The 15,817-nt window shown below is 46.7% G+C and overlaps 1 protein-coding gene across 1 annotated transcript; it reads right to left on the bottom strand.

Annotated features, from left to right (window-relative positions):
- Positions 1 to 209: 209 nt before the first annotated feature.
- On the bottom strand, positions 210 to 9,084 carry FUT4 (fucosyltransferase 4). Its single transcript, XM_045892712.3, has 2 exons — positions 9,045 to 9,084; positions 210 to 7,047 (listed from the first exon to the last, which is right to left on the bottom strand). The coding sequence occupies exons 1-2, from the start codon at positions 9,082 to 9,084 to the stop codon at positions 5,075 to 5,077; spliced, it is 2,013 nt and encodes a 670-aa protein (XP_045748668.1). The 3' UTR covers positions 210 to 5,074.
- Positions 9,085 to 15,817: the final 6,733 nt, after the last annotated feature.

Raw genomic sequence — 15,817 nt, 5'->3', positions numbered from 1 at the left:
CTGGGATCGAGCCCCGCATCGGGCTCCCTGCTCAGCGGGAAGCCTGCTTCTTCCTGTCCCACTCCCCCTGCTTGTGTTCCCTCTCTCGCTGTATCTCTCTCTGTCAAATAAATAAAATCTTAAAAAAAATTTTTTTTTAATGGCATTATTTAGTTTACTGAACAGGAGATAAAGACAGTACATAGAGTGTGTTGGGGCACTTAGTAAAATAAATTGGAATGAGAGAAAGGAAAACACTACTTATGCCCCTGGAGACAAGTCACCAGGTTAAAGTGAAGAAGCCAGGCAAGAAAGATAAAAGGACGAGCTGAATTAGACCAGGCACAACTCAGAACAGACAAACTGTCACATTTTAGTCACTAATCCAGGAGGACTGATGAACTTAAAACCCCTCAACCAAGAAACACCCCACGTGTCATGGTTGCACACGTTAGTGCCTGGAGGAAGTACATTTTAAACAAGGAGTCGTTTTCCATCTCAACATTTTAATCATTTTATCAAAACAATCTGAACATGCATACATACTTGATTTGTTATAAGAATGTGTAGCATAAAAGTCCCTGAGACACATCCAAAAAGGACTTGAAATGTATTCAGTGCAATTATTCACCATACTGATTACCAAGAACTGGGCTCCCTTCCCTCATATCTAAGGCATGTGACACTTTAATATATGTGTGTGTGTGTGTGTCCATAAATATATATATATGCATGTTTAACGCTAAATCAGTCTCTCTGCTGCCTAGTTTTCTGCCAGTTTACTGCTGCTGGGTAGCAAGTCATTTCCAGACTGTAAGGAAGGCACACGGGGAGGTGACTCAGTTCCTCAGCCCTGGGGTGCCAGTTGGCATAATGATGGCGAGGGAAACGAGAAGGTCCCAAAAAAAGACTTCGTCCAACTCCCTCATTTTGCAGTTCGAGTGACAGAGGCTCAAAGGGGTTGTGACTTGTGACAAGCCCAACTGGTTCTGCCACGACGACCATAACCTCAGGCAGGTCTGGACCCCTTCCTCTGTAAAACGGACGGGGATAATCACAGCTAACATCTTCCAGGTGCTTCCTCTGTGCCAGACACTGCACTAAGGACTGGAAGTGTGATCGAATTCTCCCAACACCTCCAGAAACTAAGATGATTACCTTCAGTTAGAGATGGGAATATCAAAACACAGAAGGCTTAGAGGACGTACCCAAAGTAAGACAACTAGGAAATGTTGCAAAGCTGATCTAGGAACCCAGGAATATCTGCCTCCAAAATTCTTCGATTCCAATTCTTAGATCCCTTCTAAGAAATACCCATCAGGTAGGTTCTCAGATTCCTTAGAAGTCTAAAAGTCTAGCACAGCGTTGACAAACTACGGCCAAATCCAGGCACCCCATCTGTTTATGTCTTGTCAAAGGCTGCTTTGCGCTCCATCAGCAGAGGTTAGTAGCCGCAGAGACTGGATGGCCTGCAGAGCCTGAAATATTTACTCTGGCCCTTTACAGAGTTTGCTCGTCCTGTTCTAGAACTTTGAAAATTTGGAGTATACTGTAACTGTGTAGCACTTCACCATGTACAAAGCACTTTGGGCCACATAATCACATTTAATCCTCATTTTGCCGGGGCATTCATGCATTATAAAGGAGGAAGCTAAAACTCAGAGAGTTTCAGTAACTTGCCTAATCAGGATCACAGGGGCAGAAAGTGGCAGAACCACATACCCAGGTTCTGACCCCAAACTGCAAACTCTCTCCATGAGGCCACACTGCCTCCTCTACCTTACTGCCAGGGAAGGGCTTAGAAGCTGGAAAGGAGTGTGAATAGTGAAAGCAAGTCAGCCTGTCTTCCCGATCCCAATGGCATTCCGGGTGTGCTCGGGTCATTAGTCATCAAGTGCCAAAAATATGAAATTTGTAATAAATTTGAAAGAAACGTTTATGCCTTAAAGGGAGGGCATGACAATCATAGAAAAGACATTTTTAAGTATATATGATTCTTTTATGAATGGATATGAATTTTAACCTACTCAATTTAGAATATGAAAAACATAAAATGAGCAATTGCTATATTTCTCTTACTCTCTGACGAGATCAGCCGAAAAAAAATATTCTGCTGGTTCTATACCCAAAATTTGCACATGAATAAAAATGCAAATATACCTTCTTTATGCTAAATATTTAATAAGTGTGGTTAGTTTTAAAGACTTACCACTAAGAAGAGCACCAGTAAAATAGTTACTCCTGTAACTATAACTCACTTTTTTTTTTTCAAAGAAAGCCAGACGCTTCCTCCTAGTGTGCAAATTCAAGTTCAATCTAAATAACAATGTGATTCTTGAAATAATACAGTTTAGCTTTAGGGATATATTTGAAACACAGAATATGAGGCCCCTTTTTGTTTCAGATATATCCTGAAATATATGTTGAGATTTAATTTTAGACATACAAATGGATATGGAGCAGCCTGAAATCCCCACAAAAAAAGGAGGAAAAAATTTCTTTTTTGCCAACTGACTGCTGTATGTTAGGCACCTTTATTTTACTTCCCCTAATGCTCACAATGAACTGTGAAGTATTGTCCGCCTTCATTTTTCAGATAAGGAATCTGAGGCTCAAAGTTATTACTAATTTGCAGAGGTCACACTAGCTGGAATTAAATCTAAGCCAGATTACCTCCAAAGTCCACTCTCCCACTGCCTCATGTAGATTCCCAACGACACCAAGATCATTGGCCAATACCTCATAAATACTCATTTTAAGAATAGAATTTTTCTGGGCACCTGGATGGCTCAGTCAGTTAAGTGTTTGACTTCAGCTCAGGTCATGATCTGAGTCAGCTTCTCCCTCTGCCCCTCCCCCCTGCTAGAGCGCACTCTCTCTCTCTCTCTCAAATAGAAAAATAAAATCTTTTTTAAAAAAGAATAGAATTTTAACTTTTTCTTTATTGGCTGGCTGATACTTTGTAATTCCATCCACACTATAGTATTTAAATAAGGAAATTTTATCCATGGGCTTTAATTTCTCCTTTTAAGGAAAAGAAAGAATTGAAGAAAGAATTGGGTTTTAGTGAGCTTTTCAAGTGAGTCTGCAACAAATGCACAGAAAGAAAACTTACTTTATGATTCAGCTAATTGTCCTAATCAAGTCCATAGTTACTGTTTACAGCAGAACTTCATATAAAACTAATTAATCTCGGATCGTACCCACAATAGTCACTGAGGGTCCTTATTATAATAAATCGAGGATTTCTTTATATTGTATCTATATTAGATGATGGGTATTAGCTGAACCTATTGCAATAATCATTTCACATTCTATGTAAACCAACCATCATGCTCTATGCCTTAAACTTAATACAGTGACATGTGCTAATTATTTCTCAATAAAACTGGAAAAAAATAATCAAATCAAGGAGAAAAAGAAATGATTGTTTGAGGCTGTAAATCAACTGGCTTTCTAATAACTGACCTATGGCCTATATTACATTAAAGAATGTCACTTTAAACAAATAGATGCTGCCAACTGATGTATCAAAGTTAATTATTTACTTGGTGGCGGTGGCAGATTCGAGGAGCCTTAAAGGAAAGGACCCTCCTTGCCTTACACATTTGTGTGTCTTTCCTGGTACCTGCAGCCCAGTGTTTGGCACAGAGTAGGCGCGCGGTGACACCTACTAAGTAAGCTATTCATTCAACAACTTTTCAAGGCAATGCATATATTTTCAAAGTTGGCCCCATGACACAGTCTCAAGGTCTCTAGGCATATGAGGATGTACTGTACTGTACTACTATGCAGACCAGGAGGGGAACCTGCTGGCCCCAAGGAAAGTTGCAGATTTAGGTTTTAACAAAAGCCAAAGTTCACTGCAGGCACTAATTTAGTTTCATTTCCCAGCAACTAAACATCGTACTAAAAACTGAGCCGGGCAGGGGCGGGGGGGGGGGGGGGGGGACGACAAAAAACTGCCATTAACAGACACCATGAAACTTTTTTCCTCTTCCATGATTCCATAATGCGGTACAATCTCGTTCCTTGTTCTGCAGACGGGTAATGCCAGCACCCCTGGAGGACAGACATTCCTGCTGAAATTTCAGGGCCAGTAAAAAAGACAACAAATTAATTTTGTGGAGAGCGACACCGTGGCTTCCTTCTCCTCTGTTTGTAAACACAGGCTGGTTTTCTGGAAAGAGGGAAGAGGTTGCTTCCACTTTATTTTCACATCTGTAATTTTAATGCGCTTTTAAAAAATTTTAGGTTATAGAAAAACAGACACAGAGGAAATAAGTTAGGAGACGATTATTCACATTGCAAAGGGATTCTCCATAGGGCTGCATTAAATGCTGAATTCTCCTAAAGCAGTGAATTTAAGACTTGATTTAAAAGCAGCTTTCCAAACTACACTTGTAAAAGTGAGGTATACCTATAGAGTCCCCTGAACTCTCCTTCAAGGACAACCTACCAGCTTCTTTGCACTCATAGGGCCAGGGAACAAAAAGGACTTGTTAAGTAACAGTCAGCGGATTCTTGGACCACCCTCCTCATCTTCCTTAGGAGATGAGGCTTTTCAAAATTCAGCCCAGACAGAGAAAGACCCACTTGTGGCCCTAGTCCTGTCACTATTCTGCAACAAGTCTCCTAAAACCAGGGGCTTGCTGCGCATCGGCCCAGTGAAACGGGCGCCAAGGAGCAGTGTGTGTGGATTCGGATTCAGCGCAGACCACAAATATGGCCTGTGGCCAATGAGGAAGGTCAGAGCGACTGACTCAAAGGCTTCTGGTAGGTAGGCTGTTTCTTCCCCTCTGCACAGGTTACAAGGTGAGGAAGGGCCCCCTTCTTCCCAGGTGAACACTGATGTCCATCTACAGCACACAGAGCCCAACTGCTATTTGTGCAAAAAACCCATGAGAACCGGGAATCCTTCCCACCCCGTCTTTGTGCTGAGTAATATCGATTGGTAAATCACCATTTCCCCCTAGAGTACAAATGGGTGTTTGGAAAACTCCGTCCCTTGATTGAGGAGTCCAGGAGATGCACAGCTGAGGCTCCAAGAGCTGACGATTTGACCTCCCTGGGTTACACCCAGGCGAGAGTGGCTTCACCGCTCAAACCAGCGAGCCAAGTTGCGTACGCTCTTGGGCCGGTCCTCGGCGGTCTGCACAGCCTGGCAGACCCGGCACCAGGGCTCGTCCCAGAAGGAGGTGATGTGCACCGCGTAGCTCCTGCGCCAGTTGAAGTAGCGACGGTAGACTGCCGGGTTTCGGTCGAGGAAGAGCAGGTAGGCGGCCAGGGAGGAGGCACTAGGGAAGTCATCCACGTGGATGAAGGCACCGCGGGGCACGAAGCGCTCATAATTGGCACGGTCGGGGCCCAGCACCACCGGCACGGCCCCGGCCAGCAACGCGTTGCGCCAAAGCTTCTCAGTGATGTAATCCAGGTGCTGCGAGTTCTCGAAGGCCAGGTAGAACTTGTAGCGGGCCACTGTGTGCAGGAGGCCAATGTCGGGCACCGACCGCCCCAGCCCGCTCCTGCCGAACACGTCCACCGCCAAGTGCTGGCTCAGCTGGCGGTAATAGCGCACCCGGGCCTGGCGCTCGTCCCAGTTGCTCACCACCCAGGCCACCAGCCCCCGCTTCCGGGCGAGCGGCGGGGCCAGGCCCAGCGGCGGGTCGCTGGGATGGGTCCTGGGGTAGAGGTAGCCGTAAGGCACGAACACGTCCGAGTCGGCCCGGTAGGAGAGGGTCCAGTTGAAGAGGTTACCTGCCAGGCTTCGCAAGCCCGGCGAGTGGGAGGGCGACTCGAAGTTCATCCACACCCAGCGCTGGCCCGGGGGCCTGAGGCCCGAGGTGGCCAGGGCTTCGGCCGCCGCCGCCCCCTCGTCGTCCAACACCTGCAACTCCAGCCCCTCGGCCCCGCGCACCTGGACGCCCCAGGGCGGGGGCCAGTCGGGGGCGCCCTTCACGAGGTCCCGGTGGTGGAAGAGCACCGCCTGGGCCTCCGCATAGGCCGCCCGGTCGGTGAGCAGGCGGCAGCCGCTGATGTTGAAGCGCAGCCAGCAGTCCGGCGGCCGCCTCGCGCCGCTGTCGCGCCCCGTGAAGGGTTCCCACCACAGCAGCACGCCCACCGGCCGCCGCGGGCCGAAGGACGGCCAGGGCAGCGGCGGCAGCTGCCTCCAGCAGGAGTAGGCGGCCAGAGCGGTGCACAGCAGGCCGGCAGCCGCCAGCGCCGGGGCGCTCCACGGAAGCCCCCGGCATCCGCGCCGCCCGAAGCGCCGGCCGCCCGCCGGGCCCCACAGCGCCCCCATGGCGCGCGCAGGCACCGCCGCCGCCTCTCGCCGCGCGTCCGCAGGCGTGGAGCCGCGGAGCCCGCTCTCATGCTGCCGCTGCGGCTCTAGCCGTCGTTGCCGCTCGCCGCTGGCCCTGGGGCGGGAGAGGGCGGTCCCGGAATCCCGAGGCTCGCGGGTCTGCCTCTCCTCCCCGCGAGTCCCCGCAGGGCGCGCCGCCCGGGCGAGGTGAGCCGGCCGGGCAGCCCAGCCCGGCGCCGGCCCGTCCCTCCCCTCCACCGTGCCCCCAGCCCGACCCGCGCGGCCGCCCCGGGCGTTTCCGCCCGCGCCTCCGCCCGCCCCCACCCGGCCCAGGGCTCCCGGACTCGGCGGCCGCGCGGCCCGGGCCCCCGCACCCGCTCCTCGGGATCCCGCCGCAGGGGGGTCTCGGGCCTTTCTGCGCGCGCTCAGCGCCCTGGCCTTGGGCCCGGGCCTGCCCGCGGCTCCCTCCCAGCTGCGCCCCGGCGTTCCGTCGCGGTGGCCTGCACCCGCGCCTGGCCCAGGGAGGACCCGGCTCGCCGCAGCGCGCGTGCACAGGGCGCTGGAGCAGGCGCGGGCTCCTAGGGAAGGCGGGCCCGGGGTGCCGAGTCCCCGGGAGGGGGACGGAAGATCGGGTCCTCTTCCTTCCTCACCCGCCCTGCTGTGGCCGGCGACGCCTGCCGGAGGGAGGGAGCCCGAGAGGCCGCGGGAACGCGTGGGCTGCGGCGCGGCCACCGCGTCGGTGACCGTGACCTCGTGACCCGCCGAGACTGGCCAGCGGCGCGACGCACAGAGAGGTCGTGCATTTTGTGAAGCCAAGTTTCCGGGGTGGTTATTAGTTAAACCGTACTGTCACAGGAACGTGTTCTCTGCCTACCTCCCCAGCAGAGGATCGGAGGCATAGAACATTTTCTGAGCAACTGAAACATTCTTTTCCATCCCTCCGCCTCTAAATACTTCTGACTGCCGGCCGGTAGATTCTTTGTACGGGGCTAGGAGGACTCACAAACCAAAGATAAATATAGGGCCCTTGTGGCCTTTGTGCTCAAGGAACTTCCTGCCTGTTCAGTGAGATGAATGAATGAACAGCACTGTTCATTTGACTAAGCACGGAAGAAACAACTGAATTTCTGTACTCAAGATCATGCAAAACACTCTCGACTATACGATGATGGCTGAGATAAGTACTACAGCACCCAAGTTTAGGATGAAAAAATAAGTATCTCACTGCCGCTTCCCGTGTGAAGGCATCTACTTCTACAGTCGCTTGAGCAATTTTTTCCCCGACACCTTGAATTTGAATTTCTGGGTTTAGGCCTTCACTTACGTTATTAAACTCTTACTCAGTGAAGTACGAATAGGCCATAGGTGGGCTACTGACCTAAGAAGAGGAGGCAGCTTTGAGAGAATTTTTAGTAGAACACAGCTGTGCACCGTGGTCCGCCAGCCCAGTGCCATATTAAGTTACAGAATGTTAGAGGAGAAATAGATTTGCTGGGAATGGGGCCAACCTGTCAGGTGTTTTTGATGTTACGCATACAGAAAATAAACCTGGATTTCCCATTAGAATTTCCTGGGAAGAACTTTCCCATTAAAAATCAAGTACAGATTGTAGGGGCGCCTGGGTGACACACCTGGTTTGAGCTCAGGTCCTTGATCTCAGGGTAGTGATCTCAGGGGCTTGAGATCCAGCCCAGAATAGGGCTCGGCGGGGAGTATGCTTAAGACTGTCTCTCCCTCTGCCTCTCTACCCCCCTCCCTCTGCCTCTCTACCCCCCTCTCAAATAAATAATAAACCTTTTAAAAAAATCAAGTACAGACTGTAAAAGCTTCTATAAAGATGGTTTCATGTGGCATGCCTCCCGTTTTGGAGCTGGACAGCATTAGGCACCCTGACGGTGCCCATCAACCTAGTGACACTTTCTCCTACACACTAAAACCTGTTATGTTTGTCTTTTCTTGTTTTTCTTTTCATTTCACACAATCATTTTCAAGCTACTTAAGCCAATTGTCATTGACATTAGGAATTTCACTTCCGCTCTTTTATTTTTAATTTTAAAAGAACAAGGGCAAATGGGTGGCTCAGTCAGTTAAGCATCTGCCTTCAACTCAGGTCATGATCCCAGCATCCTGGGGAGAGCTTCTCCCCCTCCCACTCTCCCTGCTTGTGCTCTCTCTCTCTCTTTTTCTGTCAAATGAATAAATAAAATCCTTTTAAAAAAAATAAAAATAAAAATGAATAAAAAATTTAAAAAAGCTATGAATGCACAAATAACTTTTTCAACCAAGTGAAGGAAAGGACATATTAGCTTTTTTTTTTTTTTTAAGATTTTATTTATTTATTTGACAAAGAGAGACACAGCGAGAGAGGGAACACAAGCAGGGGGAGTGGGAGAGGGAGTGGAGCAGGGAGCCCGATGCGGGGCTCGATCCCAGAACCCTGGGATCATGACCTGAGCCGAAGGCAGATGCTTAACGACTGAGCCACCCAGGCGCCCGCTTTTCTTTTTATGCAATGCAAAAACCTATACATTCATGCACATTCCTCCCCCACTTCAGTTAAATAAGACGTCACAGGAGGAGCGTAACGTTGAGTCCAGCACCTGGTAGATAAGGCTTTGGTAAATGTTAACCTGTTTGCTTGCTTTCTTCCCCCACTCCCAGGTTTCCCCGTAAATCCTTCCTTCAGATATTCCAATTACGCCAACTCTTTATTGGTGGAATGACTCTGATCTCACGAATATCAATTTCCATTGTCTCTACTTACCTTGGTAGGATGAAGGATACAACTCTCTATTTAGTCTCATCTTGATGTTGGGGGAAGGGATACCTAGAAGAGGGTATAGTTGGATCAGTAGAAACCAATCATGACTTTGCTACAAACAAGTGATTGATTTATTCCCTGGGCCATGGTTTGTTCTTATTTTAAAGGAATGGAGTATTCTCACTTCTTTTTTGAACGAGTTGGGAAACTGGGGTAAAAAACACTATTTCTACCTTCAAGAGTCTGAAACAGAGGGAAGGAATCCTAGAAGGCTTTGATAAGGTGGATCCTGGAATAATTAGGGACCACTGAAATCAGGAAGAGGGCCAAGATGTTAGTCTAAGCAGAAGGGGCAGCACACCAATGGCCAGACAGTGAGGATGAGGACGGTAGGTTAGAAGTCACTAGGGTTTAGTTTGGCTAAGGAGATGGGGTTTTATCCTGAAGGCTGGAGAGCGTCTTCAAAAGGTTTGAACAAAGCAAGGGAGCAATATAATAGGATTAGTATTTTTAAAAGCTCGTTGTGAGGGGAGGGGAGCATAAGGAAGTTGGCATAAGATAGGCTTTGGCGTGCTAGCCCTCTTTACTGACATAGGCACAGGTTAATGGGTGTGTTTTGTTGAGTAAATTCATTAAGCTACAGACTTACATATGTACTTTTGTATCTGTATATTATACTTTAGTAAAATGTTTCTAAGGGAAAAAATGATTCTTTCATCCGTAAAGGATGAGTTGGGTATTAGGGACCAGGATAAGAGCAGAAGTATCTAATCCAGTTGGAAAGATATTGCTATAAATCACATATGAAACAAAATGCCTGAACTAAAATAGTAGATGTGAGAATGAGATTAAATTAAAATGAAAGGAGAATAGATTCAGAGATAGTTAGGAGGCCAGGCCCTTTCTCCAGGAAGCCTTCCCATGTGCACAAATCCAGGGTAGGTTACATATATGTGCTCCCATATATACATTTTCAGAATCCCATGGGGGCAGGGATCATGTTTCGTTCATAACTCCAACCCTAGCACAGAACCAGGCATGTAGTAGTATTCATCATCTCAATGAATACTTGTTGAATGAAGGAGGGCTCTTAATGTATTGCTGAAATAATCTGTTGGTATCTGTGTTCCCGACTAGAAAGTGTGTAAGTATCAGGAAAAATTGGCTACGTGAATGATTTGCTGTGACATTAAGAAGCCCCTTAAGCTTTCAGGGGTAAATGCGACACATGAATTAGAACCCTGATGACAAGCATCAGAAACTCCATCAAATTAGGCTGCCTCTCATTGGCCCAACCTGGACCAAGTGCTCATTCTTGAAACAATCACTGTTGTCAGGAGATGTGGACTCTCTTGAGATCTTCTTCTGGAGCTACAGGATAGGTTTAGCTAAACCTCAGGGGCTAACAATAGGAGGAGGGTAGTTCCCCAAAGTAAAAAATAAAGTGCTGTTATCTGAAGAGGGAATGGTTGGTGGGCAGTCCAAAACAACATGCCTATTAGCCATACAAAAGGAATTGTTATTCTAAATGAACTCTAAATCACCTCGGAATTTTAGGAATTCAAAAAAAATTTAAGAATTCTAGGATTCTTCTTAATTTGGTTAACAATAAACAAAGTATTTCTTGTATATTTAAAGTCCTCTCAGTTTCCACAGAATATTACACAGGAGGAAGTGGCTTTCAGTTGCAAGCATGAAGACAAGGTCAAGTATAAAGGACTTTTGGCCCCTGAGGATTGCTAAACCACGGTAGAAGAGAGGTCTGCAATTCAAGGCGCATTTTCCCAAGGTGAGTGAGTCATCACCTCCCAGTGTGTCCAAGGATGATCTATTCAGTTCCAGAATTTGATAGCGGATAGAATTCTCTGAGGCCAAGGACAAGGACAACTCTGGTTGCTAAAAGGCTAACTCATTCTTTGCTCTTCCTCTAGGGACAATGGGTCCCTGCCCTAAGAGGAAACCACCCTTAAAAGGATTTTACACCACCCTGGAAGGAGCCCTCCACCCTTTCCCACTCCATAGATAGATGACAAAAACCTGACGGGGTGACAGACGCATGGAGGGTTGATCAGATTAAAACAGCCCACCAACAAGCCCATAAAAAACCCCTAGACTTAGAAACTCCAGTGGCGGGGCGCCTGGGTGGCTCAGTCGGTTAAGCGTCTGCCTTCGGCTCAGGTCATGATCCCAGGGTCCTGGGATCGAGCCCCGCATCGGGCTCCCTGCTCAGTGGGGAGCCTGCTTCTCCCTCTCCCTCTGCTGCTCCCCCTGCTTGTGCACTCACTCACTCTCTCTCTCTCAATGTCAAACAAATAAAATAAAACCCTTTTTTTTTTTAAAGATTTTATTTATTTATTTGAGAGAGAGAGAATGAGAGAGAGCACATGAGAGGGGGGAGGGTCAGAGGGAGAAGCAGACTCCCTGCTGAGCAGGGAGCCTGATGCGGGACTCGATCCCAGGACTCCAGGATCATGACCCGAGCCGAAGGCAGTCGCTTAACCAACTGAGCCACCCAGGCGCCCTAAAATAAAACCTTTTTAAAAAAATCAATTAATTTAAAAAAAACACCACCAGTGGCAACCCTCTCAAATCCCCTCTCTCTTTGGGAGCTTTCTACTATCACTCAATGAACCTTGCTGCCCACCACTCTGCCTGGTCTACCTCTTCATTCTTCGGAGTGACGTGACCAAGAACCACGGGCACCACAGGAAAAGAAATCCTGTAACAGTTTGCTATTTCCTGGGAAACCCCAGAACACGTTTTGACTGCTTAGGCCTTTCCACCCGCACTCAGCTGCAGCTAGGCTCCCTAAGGCTGCCTTCAAGTGGGTTGCTATTTGTGGTTGGATCTGAGATTTCTGTTGCTGAACATTGACATAAGTATACCTCCCATTTTTTTCCTGGAAGAGACAAAAGGGCAATTCAGAGTCTCTCCCTGGATTATGTACTTACTGGGGAATGGGGAGCAGTCCACAGGCGGGTGTGGTTAGAAAGGCTAACCCGGATGCAAATAGGTGTACCTTTGTCAGGTACAATTTTTCAACTGTGAATAATTGGGCAGTTGAGTGTGGAAACAATTATTAGTTAAAAATTGTAAGAATTATGTAAATTCAGCAACAAGCCACAATTTATGGCTCATTGCCCTGTTCAATCATTGGTAGAAAAATACACCTAACACCAACTTATAAGGTCTTTCCTCTTTATCCAAGTGCAAAACTTTACTGGCCCTGAAAGACATTGTTAGGAATAGTCAGTATGAGAACTTACTGTATTTACTTAAGGCTTTTACTCTTTATGCACTCAAGGTCTTCTTGAACAATTACCTGACTGAAAGGTAGTACAAGGATTTTGGATGTTTAGAAAAAATGTACATAGTGAAATTTTAATTAAAGTCAGAAATATTTATATGATTCTTTAAATATTTGGAGAATTTACCTCTGCATTTTTCTTGTTAAACTACTTCCTCCTAAAATAGAGATTATTTGTAGTCACATGTGAAAGTTACAGAGTGCAAAATTTACACAAAAGAAAATTATTTTGACATGGAAATAAATATGTTAATTTCACAAAGTGCAGTGCCGGGCACATATGAGGTATTTAAAAAGTATTTATTTATTAAATAAATGAATAGGTGAATGAATGAATGAACACCACTCTTAATTTTACATTTCATGAGACACTTATGAAACAATTCCATTTCTACACTCATGAAGATTATGCAAAAGACTTTGGACTCTAGGCACTCCTGACTGGCTCAGTTGGTGGATCGTGTGACTCTTGATCTCAGGGTTGTGAGTTCGAGCCCCAGGTTGGGTGTAGAGAGAACTTAAGAATAAAAATCTTAAAAAAAAAAAAAGATAATTACTAAGATAAATAATACAGCACAAGTATAGGGTAAACATTGTAAGTATCATACTGGCCTCCCCCAATCCTCCTCACATTCACCAGCACTGTCCTTCTACCCCCAACCCAAATCTACTTGGGTCCTTAGTCAAGTGACTTCTGAACCGGGCTTACTGTGGGACCTGCCCCTCATTAGTACTAATGTGTGGCTACACTCAAGGCAACCAGACCCTAACTCGGGACCAGACCTTAACTCAGGGAGGCACCCCAACCCTCAGCAGATGGAGGAAGGACCCACCTTGTCCTGACCCTACTTCTCACACAGCCCCAGGGCACACTTCACGAAAGAAAATGGAGAGAAGATGCATTTTTTTCCTAGAAGTCAGGTAATTATGCCTTGACCAGTCAATTCCCCTCAAGCAGTCCATCAAAATAGAACAGTGGTCAGACTGGGTTCCATCCCACTCATTCCTGTGATTCTACCTCTAAAAAAGGGTTTGAGACTCTTATAATATTAAGAAATACTTGTTGGGTGAAAGTGAACAAAATCAGTGGCCTACAAATAATTTTGGAGAAGTGTGGAAAAGGGAAGGTAAAGTGGATGTTGCTTAGATGGCACGGGAAGAAAAATTCCTGAAGAAGATAGCCAATTTTTTTATTCCGGGTCAAGCTTACTGTGGCCAAATACACCACAGCCTAGAAGTCTCGCATGATGCAGAAGGGTGAAATCTCATCAGTGATGCTGGTTATAATGGGAATGTTTTCAACTGCTCTGAAAGAACCTGTGGTCTGTCCTTAGCAACGTTTAGTGCAATTCCACGAACATTTTGTCTTGGGAGAAAGAGAAAGACAGATGAAGAAACACTACCCCGACTATCTAACCTCACTGCATCACTGGGCTCTGCATAAAAAGGAAAATTCTTTCTTCAGTGAGCTCACTGTGCAAAGACTTTGTTTCCTGGATCACCCAAGACAGCAAGGAAATAGCAGCGACTCTTAAAGTCAGAGAAGAGAGATTAGATGTGAGTGAAAGTGGTAGATGCTGTCTGACCCCCTGTTCACAGAGCCCACCACTCCTAACTTCCATCCCTGAACAGCTGTTTTGCCTCTCAGCTCCCTTGAAGCTCTGCTGGCCCATTTCCCCATCCACAGTTTGAAAAAGAGTGATGGGGATTGTTGTCAGACGATTTTGATATGATGGCCCCAGGATTTGCTGTGTTCCTTTGAAAGAGGAAATGCTTCAGTTTTTCTTTGATATACTTTGGCATGATACCTTTTGTCATTATCAGCTTGTAGAGCTGTTGGTTGGTTTGTTGTTTTTTTTTTCCCTGAAGGGTTTTCCAAACAATACAGGATTGAGAATTGTCCTATATTGACACTTGCAGGATTCCATTAGGGTCAGACTTTGTTCTGACCTACAAAAGGGGCAGCTGGGTGGCTCAGTCAGTTAAGCGTCTGCCTTCAGCTCAGGTCATGATCCCAGGGTCCTGGGATTGAGTCCCGCATCGGGCTCCCTGCTCCGCGGGGAGTCTGCTTCTCCCTCTCCCCCTCCCCCCTGCTCATGTTCTCTCTCTCTCTCTCTCTCAAATAAATAAAAATCTTTAAAAGAATTAAACCTACAAAAGCTATAACTTCATGCAATAACATTTATTGAATGCCAGTTAGGTGCCAGGCTCATGAGGCTTATGTGAAGAAACAAACATTTCTGTCCTTGGAGGACATGCTAGTTATCACACTCAGTCCACCCTGTTGAGTTACAGCTTTAGAGCAATTCCAGACCTAAAGAGTTCCAAGGCTGATATCAGAACCTGAGATGTGTTAGGTCTTCAGTAACCCTGCCCACTGGCCTCTAGAATATTTCCTCAATTGCCTTGTCACTTACTCTGTCCTTTGCCACCTCTGCATCAATCAGGTGGCATTGTCAGGGTAGGAGGTTCTTTTAGGCCACCTGTCTTTGCAGCTCTCTCCTCTACACTTATGATTAATTAGGCAAGGTTTGTCAGGTTGTCAAGGAAGTTTCTCAAGTGAGAGGGAAGCAAATTTCCCCTGGGGGAGGGGGTGGACATGAGTCTCTCCACATAGTAGTTCCCACTCTCTCTCTCTCTCTCTCTCTCTCAGTTACAGAGATGTGGAATTACAAACCGGAGGGAAGCTGTTTAGCCCACACACACGTGCTCCAAGCAAGCACTATAATGAGGCCAGGTAAAACTAAGAGCAGTTGTATTAGTAAGGGTTCTTTGACTTGTAGTTATAGTGACTCACTGGAGGCAGCTTTAGACCAGAAAAAAGGCAGGGTGGGGGGCACAATTTATTATAATATGAGGACTGAGCCTCATAGAGACCCACTTTTTAAAAAATTTTATTTATTTATTTATTTATTTTTAAGTAGGCTCTACCCCACGCCCAGCATGGAGCCCAATGTGGGCCTTGAACTCACAACCCTGAGATCAAGACCTGAGCTGAAATCAAGAGTCGGTTGTCCAACTGATGGAGCCAGCCAGGTGCCCCGAGACGCACTTTGTTTTAAAAAGAGTTTTATTAAAGATAGGTTAAAAAAAAAAAAAAACTAACATAATTAAGTTAAACAATTATTTGGCAGAAAGTTCCTGAAATGATAATGAAGGACTTAACCCTTCTCTGAGGCCAAAGGCCCCTCTCCACCGAGGGACAGTCTCCAGCAACATCCTCCACCACAAGCATTTCCCAGGCTCTCATCTGTCACTCAGTAGCAGCTAAGGCCTTGGCATCTCTACCCAAGGCCAGCCCACGAGAGAGTGCTCACTTGGACATAATTTACTATTAACATGAGAAGTGGGTCTCATAGAGCCCAAGAGGAGGATTGCAGCTAGCCCTCTGGGCAAGCAACGCTGTTAGACTGCTGCATCTGCTTCAATTTCTTATTCACATCCCCACTCCCACCCGCCTAGATCAGCT

The sequence above is a fragment of the Mirounga angustirostris genome, unplaced genomic scaffold, assembly GCF_029215605.1.
Source record: "Mirounga angustirostris isolate CCGP_5_RB_7025 unplaced genomic scaffold, mMirAng1.0.hap1 SCAF_13, whole genome shotgun sequence".
NCBI classification, from domain to species: domain Eukaryota; kingdom Metazoa; phylum Chordata; class Mammalia; order Carnivora; family Phocidae; genus Mirounga; species Mirounga angustirostris.
Note: the sequence above shows the minus strand (reverse complement) of the source record. Positions and strands in the feature narration are given on the sequence as shown.

What these genes read in the sequence shown, in the direction of transcription:
- FUT4 (XM_045892712.3), bottom strand. Translation starts at nt 9,084, where the DNA reads ATGAGACTAAATAGAGAGTTGTATCCTTCATCCTACCAAG. An exon ending in GTATCCTTCATCCTACCAAG is followed by an intron (nt 7,048 to 9,044) that starts GTAAGTAGAGAC and finishes GCCGCTGGCCAG; the next exon opens with TCTCGGCGGGTCACGAGGTC.